The 24,065-nt window shown below is 44.1% G+C and overlaps 1 protein-coding gene across 1 annotated transcript in view; it reads left to right on the top strand.

Annotated features, from left to right (window-relative positions):
• The first annotated feature begins 1,028 nt into the window (after positions 1 to 1,028).
• LOC132764234 (sodium/potassium-transporting ATPase subunit alpha-2) overlaps positions 1,029 to 24,065 on the top strand; it is a 61,220-nt gene continuing 38,183 nt past the window's right edge. Inside the window, exons 1-3 of the mRNA XM_060758134.2 lie at positions 1,029 to 1,257; positions 19,455 to 19,559; positions 21,381 to 21,440. Of these exons, the coding sequence (XP_060614117.1) occupies positions 1,246 to 1,257; positions 19,455 to 19,559; positions 21,381 to 21,440 (177 nt within the window). The 5' untranslated portion in view covers positions 1,029 to 1,245. The remainder of the gene's footprint in view (positions 1,258 to 19,454; positions 19,560 to 21,380; positions 21,441 to 24,065) is intronic.

The following is a 24,065-nucleotide window of genomic DNA, read 5'->3' as shown; positions in this document are numbered from 1 at the left end:
AGCACAACAACAGAGAGGAAACAAACAAGGACATCTAATCACCTCTCCAGGGGCGGCTCAATCCATTACGCAAAGTAAGCATTTGCAGTATAGTTGATTTTGCCCAGGGGCGCTCTTGAGGCGCTCTTGGGGAAAAATAGACCTTGACATATGCGAGTTGTAGCTACTGGGATGTGTAGTTCACCTACAACCAAAGAGCATTCTGAACTCCACCAATGATGGAATTGAACCAAATATGGCACACAGAACTCCCACGACGAACAGAAAATATGTATCAGTGATTGGGGGGGGGGGGGGCAAAATACTGTTTGCTTACCATCGAAAATTACCTAGGGCCGCCTCTGCACCTCTCAACAAAAGATAGCTCCAGGCACTGCCAGGCAATCAAATGCTAATCAAAGTGGTCAGTTGAAACATTCACACCTAGCTCCAGCAGACAAGAGTCCTTTGTCCCACCCCTTTTCCTACTTCCAACAGACCTCACTACCTCTGAGGATGCTTGCCATAGATGCAGGCGAAACATCAGGAGAGAATGCCTCTAGAACATGGCCATATAGCCCGAAAAACCTACAACAACCCAAACATTACATTTTTATTTATATAGATTTCCTGCAATGTCTCATGGATTTCCCCCCGGTATGTTTTAGACTTTATACACAACCACCACATGTGGAAATATGATCCCTCTGTCTTTCCGCATTTCCAAGCTTTTATGTTTATATTTTTTGTAACATTTCCCCTGGGTACATTTTGGAGCAAAAAAAAAAAAAGTCTTCTATACTTTTGGAGGTCCCCAGAAGCTATATTTTCCCAGCCCTTCTCTAACCCAAAATGGGCAAGGGCATGATAGTGTGTTATTGCCTACCAATATGGGCCATAGAGAGAGAGAGAGATCCATCTTTTAGGGCGAAGGAGGGAAAGAGTGGGCTTTGCTCTAGCAAGGGTTGGGTAAGGGGAGAGGTTGGGCAAGCATGAGAAAAAGGGGAGGGTGCCAGGGCTGGGGGTGGGAGGGAGGAGTCTCTCTCTCTCAACTCAAGATCCAGTTTCAACAAGTGCTTCTGTCCAGAGAAGGAGCGGAGAGGGAACCCACCGGCTATTTAAAGAACCAGCTTTCCCCATGCCCGCTTTGCCCATCTGTTTCTCGTAGCCCCCTTTTAGTCTTTTTCTTGCACCTCATTCTCATCCTTTCTTCTTTTGCACCCCTTCCCCTTTCCTCCTGCCCCTCCATCTCCAGTTCCAGCAAACATGGGGAAAGGGGTGAGTATTTCAGCACTGCCATCTTTTGAAAGGGGAATCTGTTTGGATGTGGTTATGGGGTTGAAAAGTATGGGTATGTGGGTGCGCCGGAATGCCAAAAGGAGGGTGCTTCTCTCTGATGAAAGAAGAAAGTTTTGCAAAAAGAAAAGAAAGTCAAGAATGAAATCAAGGAAGCCAGATCAGCTTGTTTGTGCAGCTGGGTGCCCTGATAGGGTCACTCCCATGGAGTCTTCTCTTCATGGAAAGATCATGCTGTTGTTTACGTCCAAATAGTTCTTTCCAGCTCTGACATCAACTGCTGCGCAATGCGCATCCCTTGCCACAACCTGAAGAAAGTCAACAATAACAATAATAAATGTATTGTCGAAGGCTTTCATGGCTGAAATCACTGGGTTCGTGTAGGTTTTTTTGGACAATATGGCCATGTTCTAGAAGCATTCTCTCCGGACGTTTCGCCTGCATCTATGGCAAGCATCCATTTGGGGTCCTTGTGGACAACAAGTTAAACATGAGCCAACAATGTGATGTGGTGGCAAAAAAAGCCAATGGGATTGTGGCCTGCATCAATAGGAGCATAGTGTCCAGATCTAGGGAGGTCATGCTCCCCAAGCTTTATTCTGCTTTGGTTAGACCACACCTGGAATATTGTGTTCAATTCTGGGCACCACAATTTAAGAGAGTTATTGACAAGCTGGAATATGTCCAGAGGAGGGCGGCTAAAATGATCAAGGGTCTGGAGAACAAGCCCTATGAGGAGCGGCTAAAGGAGCTGAGCATGTTTAGCCTGAAGAAGGGAAGGCTGAGAGGAGATATGATAGCCATGTATAAATATGTGAGAGGAAGTCCTAGGGAGGAGGGAGCAAGCTTGTTTTCTGCTTCCCTGGAGACTAGGACGCGGAACAATGGCTTCAAACTACAAGAGAGGAGATTCCATCTGAATATGAGGAAGAACTTCCTGACTGTGTGAGCCGTTCAGCAGTGGAACTCTCTGCCCCGGAGTGTGGTGGAGGCTCCTTCTTTGGAAGCTTTTAAACAGAGACTGGATGGCCATCTGTCAGGGGTGTTTTGAATGCAATATTCCTGCTTCTTGGCAGAATGGGGTTGGACTGGATGGCCCATGAGGTCTCTTCCAACTCTTTGATTCTATGATTCTATGATATCAGATATTTACATGATGATTCATAACAGTGGCAAAATTACACTTATGAAGTAGCAATGAAAATAATTTTATGGTTGTGGGTCACCACAACATGAGGAACTGTATTTAGGGGTCACGGCATCAGGAAGGTTGAGAACCAATGATTTAGAGGCACTATAGAAAGGGGGGAATCAACTGTCCAACTCATTCCATACATTTTGCTTCCTATTTTATGTACTGTGCACAATGGCTCCCTTGTTAGTTCTTGCTAGGCGGGCAAGAGCTGGATAGTTGGTCTTTGTGATGCTGAAATTTTGCTACCAGGTCACTTATTGGTCCGGATTTTCGCCTTAGTGCTGTGTTTGGATTTTCTGCACTTGTGGTCTTGTTCTCCCAGCACTTTTGGGGGCCTCAAAGGTCCCGCAATAGCGTCGGAGCTGCAGCTGGCCAAATCTGCCATCCCAGCTGTCAGAAAAGCATTTCGTGGCCAGGGTTTATGAAACCGTTCCATCTCCTTGTTTATATGCATGTTCACTGTGTGTTTAGGTCTGAGCGAAAGAAAATAGAGTCTCACTTATCCAACATAAACGGGCTGGTGGAACATTGGATAAGCTAAAATCTTGGATAATAATAATAATACTTTGTTTATACCCCTCTACCATCTCCCCAAGGGACTCGGTGCGGCTTACATGAGGCCGAGCCCAAAATACAACAATACAAGCAATGACAACAACAATGCAAGCAGTTTAAAAACAACAAAACAGTGAAACAATAACACAAACATGATCAAATAGGACAACACACTTCAAAACGATGGGTAGGCCAAATGTCATTAAAATTAAAGTAATGCTGGACAAGGGCGAGGGAAGTGATAGCGTGGTTTATGGGAACATACAAGCAGACCTAAAACAATATGAAGTGCTTTAGAGGACAAAGTGCTATGGGATCACTATTCTCGGAAGGCACACCGGAACAACCACGTCTTCAAGCTCCTCTTAAAGATTGCCAAGGTTGGGGCATGCTGATGTCCTTAGGGAGTGAGTTCCAGAGTCGAGGGGCCACCACCGAAAAGGCCCTCGCTCTCGTCCCCACCAATCGCAGGAGGGAGCGTGAGCAGGGCCTCTCCAGAAGATCGAAGAGATCATGTGGGTTCGTATACAGAGATGCGGTCACGCAGGTAGGTGGGTCCCAAACCGTTCAGGGCTTTGTAGGTGAGAACCTGCACCTTGAATTGGGACCAGAAAATAAATGGCAGTCGGTGGAGCTCCTTCAACAGGAGGGTTGACTGCTCCCTGTAACAACCTGGCTGCCGCCCGTTGGACCATCTGAAATTTCCGGGCCGTCTTCAAGGGCAGCCCCACGTAGAGTGCATTACAGTAGTCCAGTCTAGAGGTGACTAAGGCATGGAGCACCCTGGCCAGATCCGCCTTCATGAGGTATGGTCGCAGTTGGCACAGTTGGATAATAAGGAGGGATTAAGGAAAAGCCTATTAAACGTCAAATTACGTTATGATTTTGCAAATTACGCACCCAAACATCATGTTTTACAAGTTCAATATATGGTAACGATATGTGTAATTACTGTATTTACGAATTTAGCACCAAAACATCACAATGTATTGAAACAGCCGTTCATCCGGGTGGGAGGCAGACTGCGTTGAATAATACAGAACATTGGATGAGCGAAGGTTGGAAAAGCGAGACTCTATTGCAGCGTTTCTCAACCTTCCCAATGCGTGACCCCTTAATACAGTTGTGGTGACCCCAAGGGCGGCTCAACCCATACGCAAAGTAAGCATTTGCAGTATAGCTGATTTTGCCCAGGGGCGCTCTTGAGACGCACTTGGGGGAAAATAGACCTTGACATATGCGAGTTGTTACTGGGATGTATAGTTCACCTACAATCAAAGAGCATTCTGAACTCCACCAATGATGGAATTGAACCAAATATGGCACACAGAACTCCCACGACGAACAGAAAATATATATCAGTGATTGTTTGGGGGGGGGGGGCAAAATGCTGTTTGCTTACCGTTGAAAATTTCCTAGGGCTGCCTCTGGGTGACCCCCCCCCCCACCATAAAATTATTTTCGTTCCTACTTCATAACTGTAATTTTGCTACTGTTATGAATCATAATGTAAATATTTCATATGTAGGATGTATTTTCATTCACTGGAACCAAATTTGGCACAAATACCCAATACACCCAAATTTGAATACTGATGGGGTTTGGGGGGGGGGGGGGGGATTGATTTTGTCACTTGGGAGTTGTAGTTGCTGGGATTTATAGTTCACCTACAATTAAAGAGCATTCTGAACCCCACCAAGGACAGAATTGGGCCAAAGGTCCCACACAGAACCCCCATGACCAATAAAAATATTGTTTTCTGATGGTCTTTGGCGACCCCTCTGACACCCCCTCACGACCCCCCAAGAGGTCCCGACCCCCAGGTTGAGAAACGCTGCTCTACTGTAATCGAAACCTTGGCTTGTTAAGTCATTTATTGGTTTAGTTCTCTGTGTCATGGTGTTGCCTTCCCACTTCCAGGGGGAAAAATCAGGATACACATTTTGATATATACCTCAAATTTGTATATATACTAACTTGGGTACCTGGCGTTGCCTGGGTTATTTGAAAAAAGTCATTTTTTTAACGAGTTAGTCCCCTTAAACCCCTCCAGTAGGTTGAGTGGGGTTCTGTGTGCCAAATTTGGTCACATCATCGGTGGAGATCACCGTTTCTCTGGTTGTGGGTGAACTACAACTCCCAGAAAGGAAGGTCAATTCCCCCCAAACCCCTCCAGTAAACAAATTTCAGCATATCAGGTATATGTTCCAAGTTTGGTCCAGATCCATTGGTGTTTGGGTTCACAGTTCTCTTTGGATGTAGGTGAACTACAACTCCCAGAAAGGAAGGTCAATCCCCCCTCCCCCAAACCCCTCCAGAAATCAAATTTCGGCATATCAGGTATGTGTGCCAAGTTTGGTCCAGATCCATTGGTGTTTGGGTTCACAGTTCTCTCTGGATGTAGGTGAACTACAACTCCCTCAAATAAAGGTGAATTTTCACCAAAGACCTCCAGTATTTTTTGCTGGTCATGGGGGCTTTGTGTGCCAAGTTTGGTTCAGTTCCATCTTTGGTGGAGTTCAGAGTGCTCATTGATTGCAGGTGAACCATAAATCCCAGTACCTACAACTCCAAAATGTCCAGGCCAATTCCCATCAAAACCCACCAGTATTCAAATTTGGACATCCCAGCCACATACACACATACATATTTTTACTTTTATTATTATTATGTGCATAGAAGATAGAAGACCAATGTTGTGTGAGTTTTGAGAAAATATTAGCAATATTGCAGAGAGAGTGGTGACAAAGAGCCCATGATAGGAAGTTTTTTCTAAGCTGTACAGTTTTGTGTGACTTGGAACTGGATAGTATGTGCCTTGCTTTGCTCCAAAGTGATGCCTTCTAGTTGTTTTTTGGATTACAAAGCCTATCATTCATGATTCCTGCCATGGTGGCCAGTGTTGGTGGGTACTGGAGTCCAAAGCATTTGGAAAATACCATGTTAACAGAGTATTCTGTCTGTGCATGAATATATGGATCAGAGAATTTAAACCTTTCAACATGGCGGGCCCTACTTTTGCCACACTTTAAGACTCTCGGCACTGGCATGGAGCATGTTGCAGATCAAGGGCACATGAGCATCATTCATTGAACCAAGTTGAGAAAATGGTCCCTGCGAGGTTTCAGACTTGCATGATTTTGCTCATGTTTAATCCATTTGGAACCATCAGTGGTGCAGTGGATTAAACTGCTGAGCTGCTGAACTTGCTGACCGAAAGGTCACAGATTCAAATCTGGGGAGCTGGGTGAGCTTCCGCTATCAGCCCCAGCTTCTGGGCATGTTTCACCTGAAGAAAAGAAGGATGAGAGGAGATATGATAGCCATGTATAAATATGTGAGAGGAAGCCACAGGGAGGAGGAGGGAGCAAGCTTGTTTACTGCTTCCATGGAGGTTAGGACAAGGAACAATGGCTTCAAACTACAAGAAAGCAGATTCCATCTGAACATGAGGAAGAACTTCCTGACTGTGAGAGCCGTTCAGCAGTGGAACTCTCTGCCCCAGAGTGTGGTGGAGGCTCCTTCTTTGGAAGCTTTTAAACAAAGGCTGGATAGCCATCTGTCAGGGGTGATTTGAATGCAATATTCCTGCTTCTTGGCAGAATGGGGTTGGACTGGATGGCCCATGAGGTCTCTTCCAACTCTTTGATTCTATGATTCTGCCAACCTAGCAGTTCGAAAACATGCAAATGTGAGTAGATCAATAGGTACCGCTCCGGCGGGAAGGTAACGGCGCTCCATGCAGTCATGCTGGCCAAATGATCTTGGAGGTGTCTACGGACAACTCTGGCTCTTCGTCTTAGAAATGGAGATGAGCACCATTTCATCATTTCATCAAAATACAATCATTACATACAGGTAAAAACATAGAGCTTGTTGATCGAAAGGTCACAGGTTCGATTCTGGGGAATGGCATGAGCTTCTGCTGTGAACCCCAGCTTCTGCCAACCTAGCAGTTTGAAAACATGCAAATTTGAGTGGATCAATAGGTACCGCTCCGGCGGGAAGGTAATGGCGCTCCATGCTGGCCACATGACCTTGGAGGTGTCTATGGACAATGCCGGCTCTTCGGCTTAGAAATGGAGATGAGCATCATTTGATCACTCGTCGGATACTTCCCAAGCATCTAGAACTGTGTGATGTATCAGTGAATAATGCGTGCAGCTCCGAGTAGGGGGGCCTTTTTACAGTTGGCAGATGGTAATTTTGTTAGCGTCGATTGTTTTTAAGTGCAGGCCAAGGTCTTTAGGCACTGTACCCAGTGTGCCTATTATTATTATTATTATTATTATTATTATTATTATTACTAGCCCCACATGGTGGTTCTGTGTGGGATGTTTGGCCCAATTCTATCGTTGGTGGGGTTCAGAATGCTCTTTGACTGTAGGTGAACTATAAATCCCAGCAACTACTACTCCCAGATGTCAAGATTCTATTTTCCCCAAACTCCAGCAGTGTTCACATTTGGGCATATTGAGTATTCTTGTAGAGTTTGGTCCAGATCCATCATTGTTTGAGTCCACAGTCATCTTTGGATGTAGGTGAACTACAACTCCAAAACCAAAGGACACTGGCCACCAAACCCAGTATTTTCTGTTGGTCATGGGAGAGCTTGTGCCAAGTTTAGTTCAATTCTATCATCGGTGGGGTTCAGAAAGTTCTTTGATTGTAGGTGAACTATACATCCCAGCAACTACAACTCCCAAATGACAAAATCATTTTTTTTGAGTGAAGGACAAACATTGGGTTGTTAGGTGTCTTGTGTCCAAATTTGGTGTCAATTCGTCCAGTGGTTTTTGAGTTCTGTGAATCCCACAAACGAACATTACATTTTTATTTATATCGAGTAGCTGTACCCGCCACGTGTTGCTGTGGCCAACCATCCCTCCCTCTTCCTTTTCTTCTTCCCCTCCTTTCTTTGCTCCCTCTTCCTTTTTTTCTTTCCTTCTCTCCTTCCTTTTTTATCTTTCCTTTCTTTATCTCTTTTTTCTCTTATTTCTGCCTTCCTTCCTTTGTTTTTTGCTTCCATCCTCTCTTTCCTTCCCTCCCTCTTTCTCTCCTTCCTTCGCTCCCTCTTTCCTTCCCTTTTTCTTTCCTTCTCTCCTTCCTTCTCTACCTTTCCTTCCTCCCTCCTTTTTCTTTATCTTTGTTTTCTCTCATTTCTTTCTTCCTTCCTTTGTTTTTTGCTTCCATCCTCTCTTTCCTCCCTTCCCTCTTTCCCTCCTTCCTTTGCTCCCTCTTCCCTTCCTTCCCTTTTTTCTTTCCTTTTCTCCTTCCTTCCTTCTCTACCTCTTTCCTTCCTTCCCCCTTTTTTCCTTTCCTTCCTCTTTTTCTCCTTTTTTCCTTCTCTACCTCTTTCCTTCCTTCTCTCTTTCCTTCTTTATCTCCCTCCCTCTTTCCCTTCCTTCCTTCCTTCCTTCCTTCCTTCCTTCCTTCCTTCCTTCCTTCCTTCCTTCCTTCCTTCCTTCCTTCCTTTATTTCTCCCCTTCTCTCACTCCCTCTTCCTTCCCTTTTTGATACATCATCATTTAGCTTTTCGTCATTAAGCTTTTGGAGATTTTTAAGTCCTTTTCGCTGTTTTTTTTTTGGGGGGGGGGGTTATGAGTGATGGTCACTCGTTGGTCTGTTAGGGGTATAGTGTCCAAATTTCGTGTCAGTTCGTCCAGTGGTTTTTGAGTTCGGCTAATCCCACAAATGAACATTACATTAGGTTCTTGTGGGTTTTTTTCGGGCTATAGGGCCATGTTCTAGAGGCATTTTCTCCTGACGTTTCGCCTGCATCTATGGCAAGCATCCTCACTACCTCTGAGGATGCTTGCCATAGATGCAGGCGAAACGTCAGGAGAAAATGCCTCTAGGACATGGCCCTATAGCCCGAAAAAACCCACAAGAACCTAGTGATTCCAGCCATGAAAGCCTTCGACAATACATTGAACATTACATTTTTATTTATATAGATGATTATTATTATTATTATTATTATTATTATTGGAGCTGAGGCTATGACAATCAATACATTTATATTCCGCCTTGTTCTATTTCAAGGGCGCAGTCAAGATGGCTTAGGTTACTAAGGAAGAATAGAATAATTCAGAGAGGCTGGCAATCCAAAATGTCGACTGAAAGCTGTACGGCAAAATAGTAAATTTGGAAGGAGACCTTGAAATGACAAAGGCTTAGAATCTGAACCCGCTTCCTCAAAGGAAGGCATTGAAAACATACAAGGCCATCCAAATCCGTTCCCAACAACAGTTTGAACACTAATCGGTTTGTATTGACAATGCAACAAAGTTCCTGAAGATAACAAGTAAATAAGTAATTTGAACCCGTTCCTTGTGGGGGTCATAAAGTGATATTTGGGAGTGAATAAGATAAGATAGCCAAGAAGCAGGAAATGGATGACTCATAAGTAATTCCTTTATGGGTGGCTGTGAGTTTTCCAGGCTGTATGGCTATGTTCCAGAAGCATTCTCTCCTGACATTTTGCCCACAACTATGGTAGGCATCCTCAGAGGTTGTGAGGTCTGTTGGAAACTGGGCAAGTGAGGTTTATATACAGAGGCGGCCCTAGGTAATTTTCAACGGTAAGCAAACAGTATTTTGGCGTCCCCCCCCCCCCCCCAATATTTTCTGTTTGTCGTGGGAGTTCTGTGTGCCACATTTGGTTCAATTCCATCACTGGTGGAGTTCAGAATGCTCTTTGATTGTAGGTGAACTATACATCCCAGTAACTACAACTCGCATATGTCAAGGTCTATTTTCACCAACAGCGCCTCAAGTGCGCCCCTGGACAAAATCAACTGTACTGCGAACGCTTACTTTGCGTAATGGTTGAGCCGCCCCTGCATATAACCCAGAACACCAAGGCAAGTAATCTACAATATCTGCTTTGAACTGGATTATCTGAGTCCACACTGTCATATAATCCAGATCAATGAGGATTTTATATAGCTGGAAGGGGCCAAAAAGGGATTTTTGAGGAAACATTGGGCGCACCCGATGTAGAATTAATATAGTTTGGCACCACTTTAACTGCCATGGCACAACACAGAGGTGCCTCTACGTTAACCCTTTCCTATTATTTTCACTATCTCACAGCAAACAGAGGAATTGATCATCAACTGAACATACTAGAGAGGTTTAAGGGAATTCACCATGATTTATAATAGTTGTAGGTACTGGGATGTATAGTTCACCTGCAATCTAAGAGCACTTTGAACTCCACCAACAATGGACCTGGAACTAACTTGGCACACAGAACCCTCATGACCAACCCCTTTGGAGGTGTTTATAGGAGTTGTAGTTCACTGGAGCCCCTGGTGGCACAGTGGGTTAAAGCGCTGAGCTGCTGAGCTTGTTGACCGAAAGGTCACAGGTTTGAATCCGGGGAGTGGTGTAAGCTTCTGCTGTCAGCTCCAGCTTCTGCCAACCTAGCAGTTCGAAAGCATGGAAATGTGAGTAGATCAATAGGTATCGCTCCAGCGGGAAGGTAATGGCACTCCATGCAGTCATGCCAGCCACATGACCTTGGAGGTGTCTACGGACAACGCCAGCTCTTCGGCTTAGAAACTGAGATGAGCACCAACCCCAGAGTCAGACACAACTGGACTTCATGTCAGGGGAAAACCTTTACTTTAACCTAGTTCACCTACATCCAGAACGCACTAGGAACCCAAACAATGATGGATCTGGACCAAACTTGGCACGCATACCTGATATGCCCAAATTTGAATACTGGTGGGTTATGAAGGGAATTGGCCTGGACATTTTGGAGTTGTAGATACTCAGATTTATAGTTCACCTGCAATAAATGAGCACTGAACTCCACCAAAGGTGGAATTGGACCAAACTTGGCATACAGAACCACCAGGAAAAGCAACAAATACAGGAGGCCTTTGGGGAAAATTCACCTTGTTTATGGGAATTGTAGTTCACCTCCATCCAGAGAGCACTGTGATCCCAAACACTGATACATCTGGACCAAACACAGCACACATACTTGATATGTCAAAATGTGATTACTGGAGAGGTTTGGGGGGAGCTGTCCTTCCTTTCTGGGAGTTGTAGTTCACCCACAACCAGGGAAACTGTGACCTCCACTGATGTTGGACCTGAACACAATTTGGCACACAGAACCCCCATGACTAACTCAACCTACTGGAAGACTTTGGGGGACTGTCTCACCGTAGTGGGAATTGTAGTTTACCATGCAGCCAGAGAGCACACTGAACCCCACCGATGATGCATCTAGAACAAACTTGCCCAACGTAACCAACTTTAAGTGCGACAGCGCGAGTGGCGCCACCTATGTGTAGAACTGTTAGTTGCAAGATTTAAAGTGTTGTATCATGCTTAATCTTGCCTTTTTACCCTGCTTATGTATAGTTGGATTGATTGGTTATTTATAGCTGTCAATCAGTATTGCCTGGCTCCACCTCTTCCTGGAGGAGGGGAGTGCTTCCCTTCTCTCATTCTGCCATCAGAGTGTCTATCAGATGGACATGAGTAAGAGACTTGGCTCTAAAAGCCCCTGCATAAATTACCTCTCAGCACCAATTCTAAGGTTTTTTACCCTTGGGACTCATGCTTTATGTCCAGATCGTCCTGGACAACATTGAGGAGACCCAAGTGCCTTCAAACCAGTTCTTTTGGCAGCAGAGGAAGGTCTTGTCCCTTCAACAAAGGCCATTGGACTGGGGTTGTGTTTATTCCGATATTCACAGCCATTGAGGAAAGAGGAAACAGGAAAAGCTTCTCAGTTGCAAACTCCTTGGGCTTCAGAGATTGTAAAGTATATTTCCTTTATCCCTGTTGAAACATCAAGCTTATGCCTGAGAAAGATAACTCATTGTGAACAATAAGTACCATTTCGAGTTATCTGTTGTGTTTTGGTCTTTGGGAGTTCCAGTTTCCTATGGGAGGGCAAGAAGCAATCCCCTGGGGAAAGATGCCACGTCCATGCCTCTTTCCATGCCTCTTTCACTAAGAGTTATAGCCTCCAGGTGCGACGGCACATTAAGTACTGATGGAGTTTCTGGGGGTTAACCTGGCATGATGGGAGTTGTAGTTCACCCACAACCATATGCATTTTTGTACAATTAAAACACCGACCTTTTCAAATAACCAGGGTGACACCAAGTATCCAAGGTAGTCATATATAAACCAGAAACTGCCCAGTGCTAGGAATCTAGAAGGGGGCTGACAGGAAACCGAGGGCAGCGACGGTATGCAGAAATCCCCCCCGGCAGTGCCAAAGCCTATTAATTTGTTTCTATTTATAAATGAGGGATAACACAGAGAGGATCATGTTTAGTCCTGTCTGGGGGTGGCTTGAGGTAAGGAAAGGAGTTGGGCACAGTTGGCATGGAAGGCGTGACCCGGCGTCTGGAGAGATTTGGGAGACGCTGACTCCCAGCATCCCCAAGACAGCATGGCTCCTGGGAACTGGAGTTCAACGTCGAAACCTTCCCAAGCCCTGCTTCTCATTCCCTTGAGGCAACTCTGTAAGGCGTCCCTTTGCAAATGCCAGTTGTCCTTGGCAATGGGGGAGCTTTCCCATCAACGTCAACTTCGAAAAGTCAAACAAAAATGTAGGCGAAATGTCAGGAGAGAATGCCTCTAGATCATGGCCATATAGCCCGAAAAACCTACAACAACCCAGTGATTCCGGCCATGAAAGCCTTCGACAATACATTAAACAAAAAACTGCTTCTAGTGCCTTTACATTGCCTCGCACTGGATCCCCTGGTCCTCCAGGGCAGGGAGTTCCACTGCTGAACAGCTGTCACAATCAGGAAGTTCTTTCTAATGTTCAGATGGAATCTCCTTTCTTATAGTTTGAAGCCATTGTTTGTTTGTTTGTTTATTTATTTACAACATTTCTACCCCACCCTTCTCAACCCCCGAGAGGGGACTCAGAGCAGCTAACAATGGCAACAATTCGATGCTGCAAATATCACATTATAACAACAAAATAAAATCATAGAATCATAGAATCAAAGAGTTGGAAAAGACCTCATGGGCCATCCAGTCCAACCCCCTGCCAAGAAATAGGAATATTGCATTCAAATCACCCCTGACAGATGGCCATCCAGCCTCTGTTTAAAAGCTTCCAAAGAAGGAGCCTCCACCATGCTCCAGGGCAGAGAGTTCCACTCCTGAACGGCTTTTACAGTCAGGAAGTTCTTAGAATCATAGAATCAAAGAGTTGGAAGAGACCTCATGGCCCATCCAGTCCAACCCCCTGCCAAGAAGCAGGAATATTGCATTCAAATCACCCCTGACAGATGGCCATCCAGCCTCTGTTTAAAAGCTTCCAAAGAAAGAGCCTCCACCACACTCCAGGGCAGAGAGTTCCACTGCTGAACGGCTCTCACAGTCAGGAAGTTCTTCCTCATGTTCAGATGGAATCTCCTCTCTTGTAGTTTGAAGCCATTGTTCCATTGCATCCTAGTCTCCAGGGAAGCAGTAAACAAGCTTGCTCCCTCCTCCCTGTGGCTTCCTCTCACATATTTATACATGGCTATCCTATCTCCTCTCAGCCTTCTCTTCTTCAGGCTAAACATGCCCAGCTCCTTAAGGCGCTCCTCATAGGGCTTGTTCTCCAGACCCTTGATCATTGTAGTCGCCCTCCTCTGGACACATTCCAGCTTGTCAATATCTCTCTTGAATTGTGGTGCCCAGAATTGGACACAATATTCCAAGTGTGGTCTAACCAGAGCAGAATAGAGCATGGGGAGCATGATTTCCCTAGATCTAGACACTATGCTCCTATTGATGCAGGTCAAAATCCCATTGGCTTTTTTTTGCCGCCACATCACATTGTTGGCTCATGTTTAACTTGTTGTCCACGAGGACTCCAAGATCTTTTTCACACCTACTGCTCTCAAGCCAGGCATTGTCCCCCATTCTGTATCTTTGCATTTCGTTTTTCCTGCCTAAGTGGAGTATCTTGCATTTGTCCCCGTTGAACTTCATTTCTATTGAACACAATAGATTTTATTTATTTATCGGGTCAGTATCAACCAGACAATTGTATTACATTTTTAACAAATTTTTAACAAACAGACAAAACAGAGTTTGCAAGCTTGGTAGTTGATTCAATGTCCTTTGACCAGTATCTGGCCACTTGGAGTGCTTCTGGTGTTGCCGCAAGAAGGTCCTCCCTTGTGCATGTGGCAGGGCTCAGGGTGCATTGCAGCAGTTGGTCAGTGGTTTGCTCTTCTCCGCACTCGCATGTCGTGGATTCCACTTTGTGGCCCCATTTCTTGAGGTTGGCTCTGCATCTCGTGGTGCCAGAGCACAGTTTGTTCAGCGCCTTCCAAGTCGCCCAGTTTTCTGTGTGTCTCTCATTTGGTATCAGCCGTTGGTTGAGGTTCTGGGTTTGACCCTGCCACTTTTGGACTCTCGCTTGCTGAGGTGTTCCAGCAAGTGTCTCTATAGATCTTGAAAACTATTTCTTGATTGACGTGCTGGCTGATACCCAAACAGGGGATGATCTGGAGATGTCTCTGCCTTGGTCCTTTCACTATTGGCTGCCACTTCCCGGCGGATGTCAGGTGGTGCAATATTGGCTAAGCAGTGTAATTTCTACAGTGGTGTAGGGCACAGACACCCCGTGATAATGCGGCATGTCTCATTAAGAGCTACATCCACTGTTTTAGCGTGGTGAGATGTGTTCCACACTGGGCATGCATACTCAGCAGCAGAGTAGCATAGCGCAAGGGCAGATGTCTTCACTGTATCTGGTTGTGATCCCTAGGTTGTGCCAGTCAGCTTTCGTATGATATTGTTTCCAGCACCCATTTTTTGCTTGATGTTCAGGCAGTGCTTCTTGTAGATAAGAGCACGGTCCAGAGTGACTCCAGAAGCAACCAGAAACACAATAGATTAAAAACAAACATTAATTAAACAATCATAAAGCCATTTCCATTATAACAATCGTATGGTCCAGTTCAATGTTCAAAGTGCCATTGTGCCTGCTAGCCAAAAGCTTGGTTCCAAAACTGCATTTTCAGTTTTTTCGTAAAAAGAAAGGAGGGAGGATGCTTATCTAATCTCGCTGGAAGCAAATTCCACAAGTGGGGGGGCCACCACCGAGAAGGCCCTGTCCCTCGTCCCCACCAGATGTGTTTGCGAGGCTGGTGGGACCAAGAGCAGGGCCTCCCTGGTGGCTCTTAAACTACGAGGTAGAATGTAGAAGAAGATATGTTCAGACAAGTAAGCTGGGCTGGAGTTGTATAGAGCTTTATAGGCCAAGACCAGCACTTTGAATTGTGCTCAGAAATAGAACACAGTGGAGTTGACATAGCGGGGGGGGGGGGGGGGGGGGTCCACGTCCTAATCTCCAGGGTATCTGAAAACAAGCTTGCTCCCTCTTCCCTATGACTTCCTCTCACATATTTATACCTGGCTATTAGATGGATGGATGGTATCCTTGAAGTGACTGGATTGACCTTGAAGGAGCTGGGGGTGGTGACGACCGACAGGGAGCTCTGGCGTGGACTGGTCCATGAAGTCACGAAGAGTCGGAAACGACTGAACGAATGAACAACAACAACAACATTAGGCATGTGCGATCCATGGTTCTAAATGGTTCTAAAGTACTTTCAAAACTAGCAGGTGCTGGTGCTTTGTTTCTAAAGTATTTCTAAACTTTTATATGTGCATAGAAGTTACAATCACATACTTTCTTTCCAACTTTACTATCTTCTTCGAAACATTCCCCCACTTTCCATGTATCTTTACTATAAACCAATAAAAATATTTCAAAAAATAAATAAATAAAGTATTTCTAAAGTTTTGGTGGTGAACATTTCAGAACTCTAACAAAACTCAAAATTTCACCACTGTTAGCTCACCAAATTTCAGAACGTTTGACTTATCCACTGATTTTCGGTGGATTTTCAAAGTTTTTATAAATCATTTTAAATAATACTGAAAATCTGTTCCTGGTTTGAAAATGTGATTTCCTGTTTCATTGTGTCGTCTTTACTCCAGAAACTTTATCTTTGAGGCAACAACTTTGTTAAATTTGTGGAGACCCAACAAACCAAAATGTGTCCCTTGCACAAAGACAAAGATTTTGCTGTGTAATAAACTTTTGCCATGTTTGTATGACAGACCCAATTAGGAACTGCCATTTATAATGAAATTTTGCAAGTTTTGTTAGAGTTCTGAAATTTTCACCACGAAAACTTTAGAAACACTTTAGAAACAAAGCACCAGCGCCCCCTAGTTTTGTAAGTACTTTAGAACCATGGATCGCACATGCCTACTGCCTATCATGTCTCCACTCAGCCTTCTCTTCTTCAGGCTAAAGATGCCCGGCTCTTTAAGCCGCTCCTCATAGGGCTTGTTCTCCGGACCCTTGATCATTTTAGTCGCCTTTCTTTGGACACATTCCAGCATCGCAATACCAAAGGGCAGTCAGCATAGAAGGCAGTGTTTCCCAAATTCTGGTCCTTCCAGGTCTTGTGGACTCCAGCTCCCAGAATCCCTGACCATTGGACTAGAGTTTGGGAATCCTTGGTGTATAAGGTTTCCTGTTGCAAGGAATGAGAGATTTCTTGGCCGTTCCTTCGCTGCCCCTTGTGAGGCCAGGGAAGGGACACTTTCGAATGTCTCCAAGAGCCTATGAGGTGCCCGAGGCTGCCAAGCCAAGATCCCAGCAACAAAGGGAAAGAAGGAAAAGGAGGGGAAGGGGGAGAAGACGTACTGAATGAGAGACCAGAGTGAGAATAGAGGCCTTTTAATGCCTGGCTGAAAGGACAAGGCTTGCATCCACTTCCTTTGGTCCGTGCCAGATTTCGGTCGGGCTCCTTTGCTTGCATCTCGGCAAGACATGCCTGGCGTACTAACAACATCTCTCTTTCTTTTTCGCTCTTTCTCTCTCTGCTTGTGTTCGCCCACCCTGACAAATGGGCTGCCAAGGCAATGCCTCACTTTCCAAGCCCGGCCTCTGTGTGGCACAAAATGTAAGCTTCAGAAGGAAGGAAACCCCTGAAGACTCTGCCAGGGAGAAACTGGCTCAGGTTACGAGTCGCCTTAAGTTCCCTCCTTTAACTAGAAGTCTTTCAAGCCTTGAAAATTAGGGCATTGCCTATAGGAATCAGCACCAAAGTGGCTGGTACGAGGTCCAAATGGTTAGCGCTAGGAGAAGTATCATGGAAGCACTGAATAATGGACTCTGGAGTCACCAGTAAAAAGCAGGTTTCAGCTTTCATAGAATCAAAGAGTTGGAAGAGACCTCATGGGCCATCCAGTCCAACCCCCTGCAAGAAGCAGGAATATTGCATTCAAATCACCCCTGACAGATGGCCATCCAGCCTCTGTTTAAAAGCTTCCGAAGAAGGAGCCTTCACAACACTCCCCGGAGAGAGTTCCACTGCTGAACGGCTCTCACAGTCAGGAAGTTCTTCCTCATGTTCAGATGGAATCTCCTTTCTTGTAGTTTGAAGCCATTGCTCCATTGCGTCCTAGTCTCCAGGGAAGCGAAAACAAGCTTTCTCCCTCCTCCCTGTGGCTTCCTCTCACATATTTATACATGGCTATCCTATCTCCTCTCAGCATTCTCTTCTTCAGGCTAAACATGCCCAGCTCCTTAAGCCTCTCCTCATAGGGCTTGTTCTCCAGACCCTTGATCATTTGAGTCACCCTCCTCTGGACACATTCGAGCTTGACAATATCTCTCTTGAATTGTGGTGTCCAGAATTGGACACAATATTCCATGTGTGGTTTAACCAAAGCAGAATACAAGGGGAGCATGACTTCCCTAGATCTAGACACTATGCTCCTATTGATGCGGGCCAAAATCCCATTGGCTTTACTTGAGCAGTTCATAAATCCAACACACACCATGAGCGAACAAGATGTGAAGAACACTAACCAAAAGAGATAGGCACTAAAGACAAACTGCAGCTGGAATAGAGTTATCTCTGACACTCCCTAATTCTTCACACAGCAAGAACTCAGGGTCACATTCTCACAGCTCTTTTGTGTAAACATACATCCTGGCAATACAATTCTATTACAGTCTATTACAATCACAATTCTACTACATAAAATTACATTTAAACATACATCATACATAAATCATACACTGACACAAATTACCACCTTTCCCTTTTTTCTGTGCCTTTAAATGGCTACATACTATGGATATTGTTTTTACTGGGCTCAGAATCCAAGAGCTGGGAGAGATCTCAAGGCCATCCAGTCCAACCCCATTTGCCATAAAGGAACATGCAATCACGTACAACTCGATCTTTGTTTACGCTTCAAAAATGTGTACTGCAAGCGTTAGGTATCCACTGGGACTTGGTTCCAAGTTTCCCCCATTATAGTGTTGTGTTATGGTGACCATAATCCAGAATTGACTCGAAGGCACACAACAACAACATTCAACTCTAAACAGATGACCAAATGAAGAACCAATGGCAATGTGCCAATATTGTTTTACGTTCATGTATAGTTGGTGTTTATACTGCACTTTCAGTGCCTTGTTAGCTGCCCCGAGTCCCTTTTTGGGAGATAAAATTTATTATTATTATTATTAATAATAATAATAATTTAACTGCCTTGTTAGCCACCCGAGTCCCTTTTTGGGAGATAAAGTTTATTATTATTATTATTATCATCATCATCATCATCATCATCATCATAATTATTTATTTCACTGCCTTGTTAGCCGCTCTAAGTACTTTTGGGAGATAGTTTATTAGTTATTTATTTACTTTATTTATTTATTTCAGTGCCTTGTTAGCCACCCCAAGTCCTTTTTTGGGAGAAAGTTTATTATTATTATTATTATTATTATTATTATTATTATTATTTATTTCAGTGCCTTGTTAGCCACCCCAAGTCCCTTTTTGGGAGAAAGTTTATTATTATTATTATTATTATTATTATTATTATTATTTATTTCAGTGCCTTATTAGCCTCCCTGAGCCCCTTTTTGGGAGATAAAGTTTATTATTATTATTATTATTATTAATAATAATAATAATAATAATAATAATTTCAGTGCCTTGTTAGCTACCCCAAGTCCCTTTTTGGGAGATAGTTTATTATTATTATTATTATTATTATTATTATTAATAATTTCAGTGCCTTGTTAGCCACCCCAAGTCCTTTTTTGGGAGATTATTATGATTATGATTATTATGATTATTATTATTAATGTTTGTTGGACTGTCACACAGGGAGACTAGGGTTCGAATTCTGACCCTAGTCCATTGAAACCTGTGGAGAGACCTTGGAGAAGCCACATACCTCAGAGGAAAGGAATGGCAAAACTCATTGGAATAGCAAAGAAAACCCTTGGAAAAGGTCTCTGTAAGTCAGAGACCCCTCCAAAGGCAGCCTTTCTCCATCTCTGTAGCTCATATCCATCTCCTTGGACATAATATATCCGCCTTTCCCTTTGCAGGCAGGACGAGAGTCTACGGTTCCTGGGGCCACGCCGGAAAATGGAGGAGGCAAGAAGAAGCAGAAGGAGAAAGAGCTGGATGAGCTCAAGAAGGAGGTTAACTTGGTAAGACCTAATGGGGTGGGATAGAGAAGAAACCGGGGATGTTATGAGGGGTACCAGTTGCCTTGGCTTACACTCTCAGAGGGGAGGTGTCCCTTTTTTCTTCCCTTCTTTTCTCCTTCTCCTCTTTCCTTCCTTCCCTCCTCCTATATATCGTCTCCTTCCCTTTCTCTTCCTTCCATCCCTTCCTTCCTTCCTTCCTTCCTTCCTTCCTTCCTTCCTTCCCTCCCTCCCTCCCTCCCTCCCTTCTTCCTTCCTTCCTTCCTTCCTTCCTTCCTTCCCTCCCTCCCTCCTTCCTTCCTTCACTTCCCCTTCCTTCACTTTCTCAGCCTGTGGGTCTCCAGATGTTTTGGCCTTCAACTCCCAGAAATCCTAACAGCTCCCCGGATGTGAACCTGCAACCTTTAAATCAGCAAGTTCAGCAGCTCAGCGGATTAATCCGTTGCGCCACTGGGGGCTCCTTTTGATATAGAAAGAACCAGTAATATACTGGAATCGCGATTTGCAAATAATATACATAGACAAGACACAACTTAGGATTCTGTATGGTTTGGTATGGGAGGAGGTCCATGGGAAGGTACCATGCATTACCACAACAACAACAACAACTACTACTACTACACAATAATAATAATAATATAATAATAATAACAACAATAATAGTAATAATAATAATAATAATAATAATAATAATAATAATGATACAAATGTGTTGCAAAGGCTTTCATGGCCAGAATCACTGGGTTGCTGTGAGTTTTCCGGGCTGTATTTATTTATTTATTTATTTATTTGCAGTATTTATATTCCACCCTTCTCACCCCGCAGGGGACTCAAGGCGAATCACAATGCACATATACATGGCAGACATTCAATGCCATAGACACACAACCTATATAGACAGACACACAGAGGCTATTTAACTTTCCAGTTTTATGAGGGTATGCTTTGGAAGCTTTTAAACAGAGGCTGGATGGCCATCTGTCAGGGGTGCTTTGAATGCAGTATTCCTGCTTCTTGGCAGGGGGTTGGACTGGATGGCCCATGAGGTCTCTTCTAACTCTTTGATTCTATGATTCTGTAATTCTATGATTCTGTGCTTCAAATTCTGGCCACTGGGGGAGCTGTCGCTTCACCGTCCACTTGTGACACTGATGGAGTACTTCCTCATTCTTTTGCACACTGCTAGAGATTTTTTTTATGGTGTCGTAAATGTATGGCCATGTTCCAGAAACATTCACCACATCTATGACAGGCATCCTCAGAGGTTTTGAGGTCCTCACAACTGCTGAGGATGCTTGCCATAGATGTGGGTGAAACATCAGGAGAGAATGCTTCTGGAGCATGGCCCTACAGCCCAGAAAACTCACAGCAACCCAATGATAATAATAGTACTACTACAATAAGAATAATATGTTTTTTTATTACCCCACCTCTCCTTTTCTCTTGAGGCGGGCACAATATTGTCAAATGCATCTAAGAAAGCGCATAGCAAAACACAAAAAATAATATTGAAAGCGTATATGACAACATACTCAATCAGTGACACCAGTCCCAAGGGTGCCAATTGGGCATATGGTTGCATATAAGACCATCTCCCGTTTCCAAATGTCCCTTTTTCGATGATTCGGCTGCTTGATCTCCAGAGAAAAGGGAAGATGCTTGGGTGGAACTGAGAGCCGGGAAGAATGTGCCTCCTCATTTGCCAGTCCTACGTTCCCTTGGGATCTGATTCCTCTCCAAGGACATTCAGCTCTCCTGCCCTTGGCTGGGATTCATGGCCTTTCGAAGCCTGTGTCTCGCTCACTCTTCGTTCTTTTTTGCCAGGATGACCATAGACTCTCTCTGGACGAGATCAGCAGGAAGTATCAAGTGGATCTGTCTCGGGTGAGTCCACCGGAATGAGGTGTTTAAGGTCACTATTATTGATAAACCACCTACAAGACCTCCACCTTCATATATTGTGTTGCCCTGTCCCTTCATTGGCAACTCCTAGGGAAATTACCCCTTCCAAAAAGGAAGTTCTTTCTGATGTTTAGATGGAATATCATTGCTCTGTGTCCTAGACTCTGGAACAGCAGAAAGCAAACTTGTTCCCTTCTCAAGCAGAAGAGGACGGGGATATGATATTCCTCCACCTAGACACTATACTCCTATTGATGCAGCCTAGAATTGCATTAGCTTATATTCAGCTATCACATCATGCTGTTGACCAGTGTTTCTCAACCTGGGGATTGGGACACGTGGGTGGGTTGTGAGGGGGTGTCAGAGGGGTCACAAAAGACAACACAGTATTTTCTGTTGGTTATAGAGGTTCTGTGTGGGAAGTTTGGCCCAATTCTATTGTTGGTGGAGTTCAGAATGCTCTTTCATTGTAGGTGAACTATAAATCCCAGCAACTACAACTCCCAACTGTCAATGTCTATTTTCCCCAAACTCCACCAGTGTTCACATTTGGGCATATTGAGCATTCATGCCAAGTTTGGTCCAGATCCATCATTGTTTGAGTCCACAGTGCACTCTGGATGTAGGTGAACTATAACCCCCAGCAACTACAATTCCCAAATGTCAAGGTCTATTTCCCCCAAACTCCAACTGTGTTCATATGTAATATTTGTGCCAAGTTTGGTCCAGATCCATCATTGTTTGAGTCTACAGTGCTCTCTGGATGTATCTGAACTACAACTCCCAAATCCAAGGTCAATGCCCACCAAACCCTTCCAGTGTTTTCTGTTGATGATGGGAGTTCTGTGTGCCAAGTTTGGCTCAATTCCATCATTGGCGGAGTTGAGAATGCTCTTTGATTGTACACGAACTACAAGTATTCGTGCCATCATTGTTTGAGTCTACAGTGCTCTCTGGATGTAGGTGAACTACAACTCTCAAATCCAAGGTCGATGCCCACCAAACCCTTCCAGTGTTTTCTGTTGGTTATCTATCCATCTATCTATATTACTGCTCTGCTTAATGATGCACCCAAGTATCTATCCATCCATTCATCTATCACTCCATCCATCCATCCATATTACTGCTCTTCATACAAGTATCCATCCATCCATCCATCCATCTATCCATCCATCTATCCCTTATTACTGCTCTGCTCAATGATGCACCCAAGTATCTATCTATCCATCCATTCATCTTTCTCTCCATCCATCCATCCATCCATCCATCCATCCACCCACCCACCCATCTATCTATCTATCTATCTATCTATCTATCTATCTATCTATCCATCCATCCATCCATCCATCCATCCATCCATCCATCTATCCATATTACTGCTCTGCTCAATGATGCGCCCAAGTATCTATCTATCTATCCATCCATTCATCTATCTCTCCATCCATATTACTGCTCTTCATACAAGTATCCATCCATCCATCCATCAATCCATTCATCTATCCATCCATCTATCCATATTACTGCTCTGCTCAATGATGTACCCAAGTATCCATCCATATTACTGCTCTTCATACAAGTATCCATCCATTGATCCATTTATCCATATTACTGCTCTGCTCAATGATGCACCCAAGTATCTATCTATCTATCTATCTATCTATCTATCTATCTATCTATCTATCCATCCATCCATCTATCCATTCATCTATCTCTCCATCCATCCATCCATCCATCCATCCATCCATCCAGTCATCTATCCATCCCTCTATCCATATTACTGCTCTGCTCAATGATGCACCCAAGTATCTATCTATCCATCCATTCATCTTTCTCTCCATCCATCCATCCATCCATCCATCCATCCATCCATATATATTACTGCTCTTCATACAAGTATCCATCCATCCGTCCATATTACTGCTCTGCTCAATGATGCAGCCAAGTATCTATCTATCTATCCATTCATCTATCTCTCCATCCATCCATCCATCCATCCATCCATATTACTGCTCTTCATATAAGTATCCATCCATCTATCCATCCATCTATCCATATTACTGCTCTGCTCAATGATGCACCCAAGTACCTATCTATCCATCCATTCATCTGTCTATCCATCCATCCATCCGTCCATCCGTCCATTCGTCCATCCATCCATCCATCCATCCATCCATCCATCCATCCATATTACTGCTCTTCATACAATTATCCATCCATCTATCTATCCATCCATCTATCCATCTATCCATATTACTGTTCTGCTCAATGATGCACCCAAGTATCTATCTATCCATCCATTCATCTATCTCTCCATCCATTCATCCATCCATATTACTGCTCTTCATACAAGTATCCATCCATCCATCCATCCATCTATCCATCCATCTATCCATATTACTGCTCTGCTCAATGATGCACCCAAGTATCTATCTATCCATCCATTCATCTATCTCTCCATCCATCCATCCATCCATCCATATTACTGTATCCCAAGTTTGGCTCAATTCCATCATTGGTGGAGTTCAGAATGCTCTTTGATTGTAGGTGAACTACAAATCCCAGCAACTACAAATCCCAAATGAGAAAATCAATCCACCCCAACCCCAT

This window comes from Anolis sagrei, chromosome 12 (genome assembly GCF_037176765.1).
Source record: "Anolis sagrei isolate rAnoSag1 chromosome 12, rAnoSag1.mat, whole genome shotgun sequence".
NCBI classification, from domain to species: Eukaryota; Metazoa; Chordata; class Lepidosauria; order Squamata; family Dactyloidae; genus Anolis; species Anolis sagrei.
Note: the sequence above shows the minus strand (reverse complement) of the source record. Positions and strands in the feature narration are given on the sequence as shown.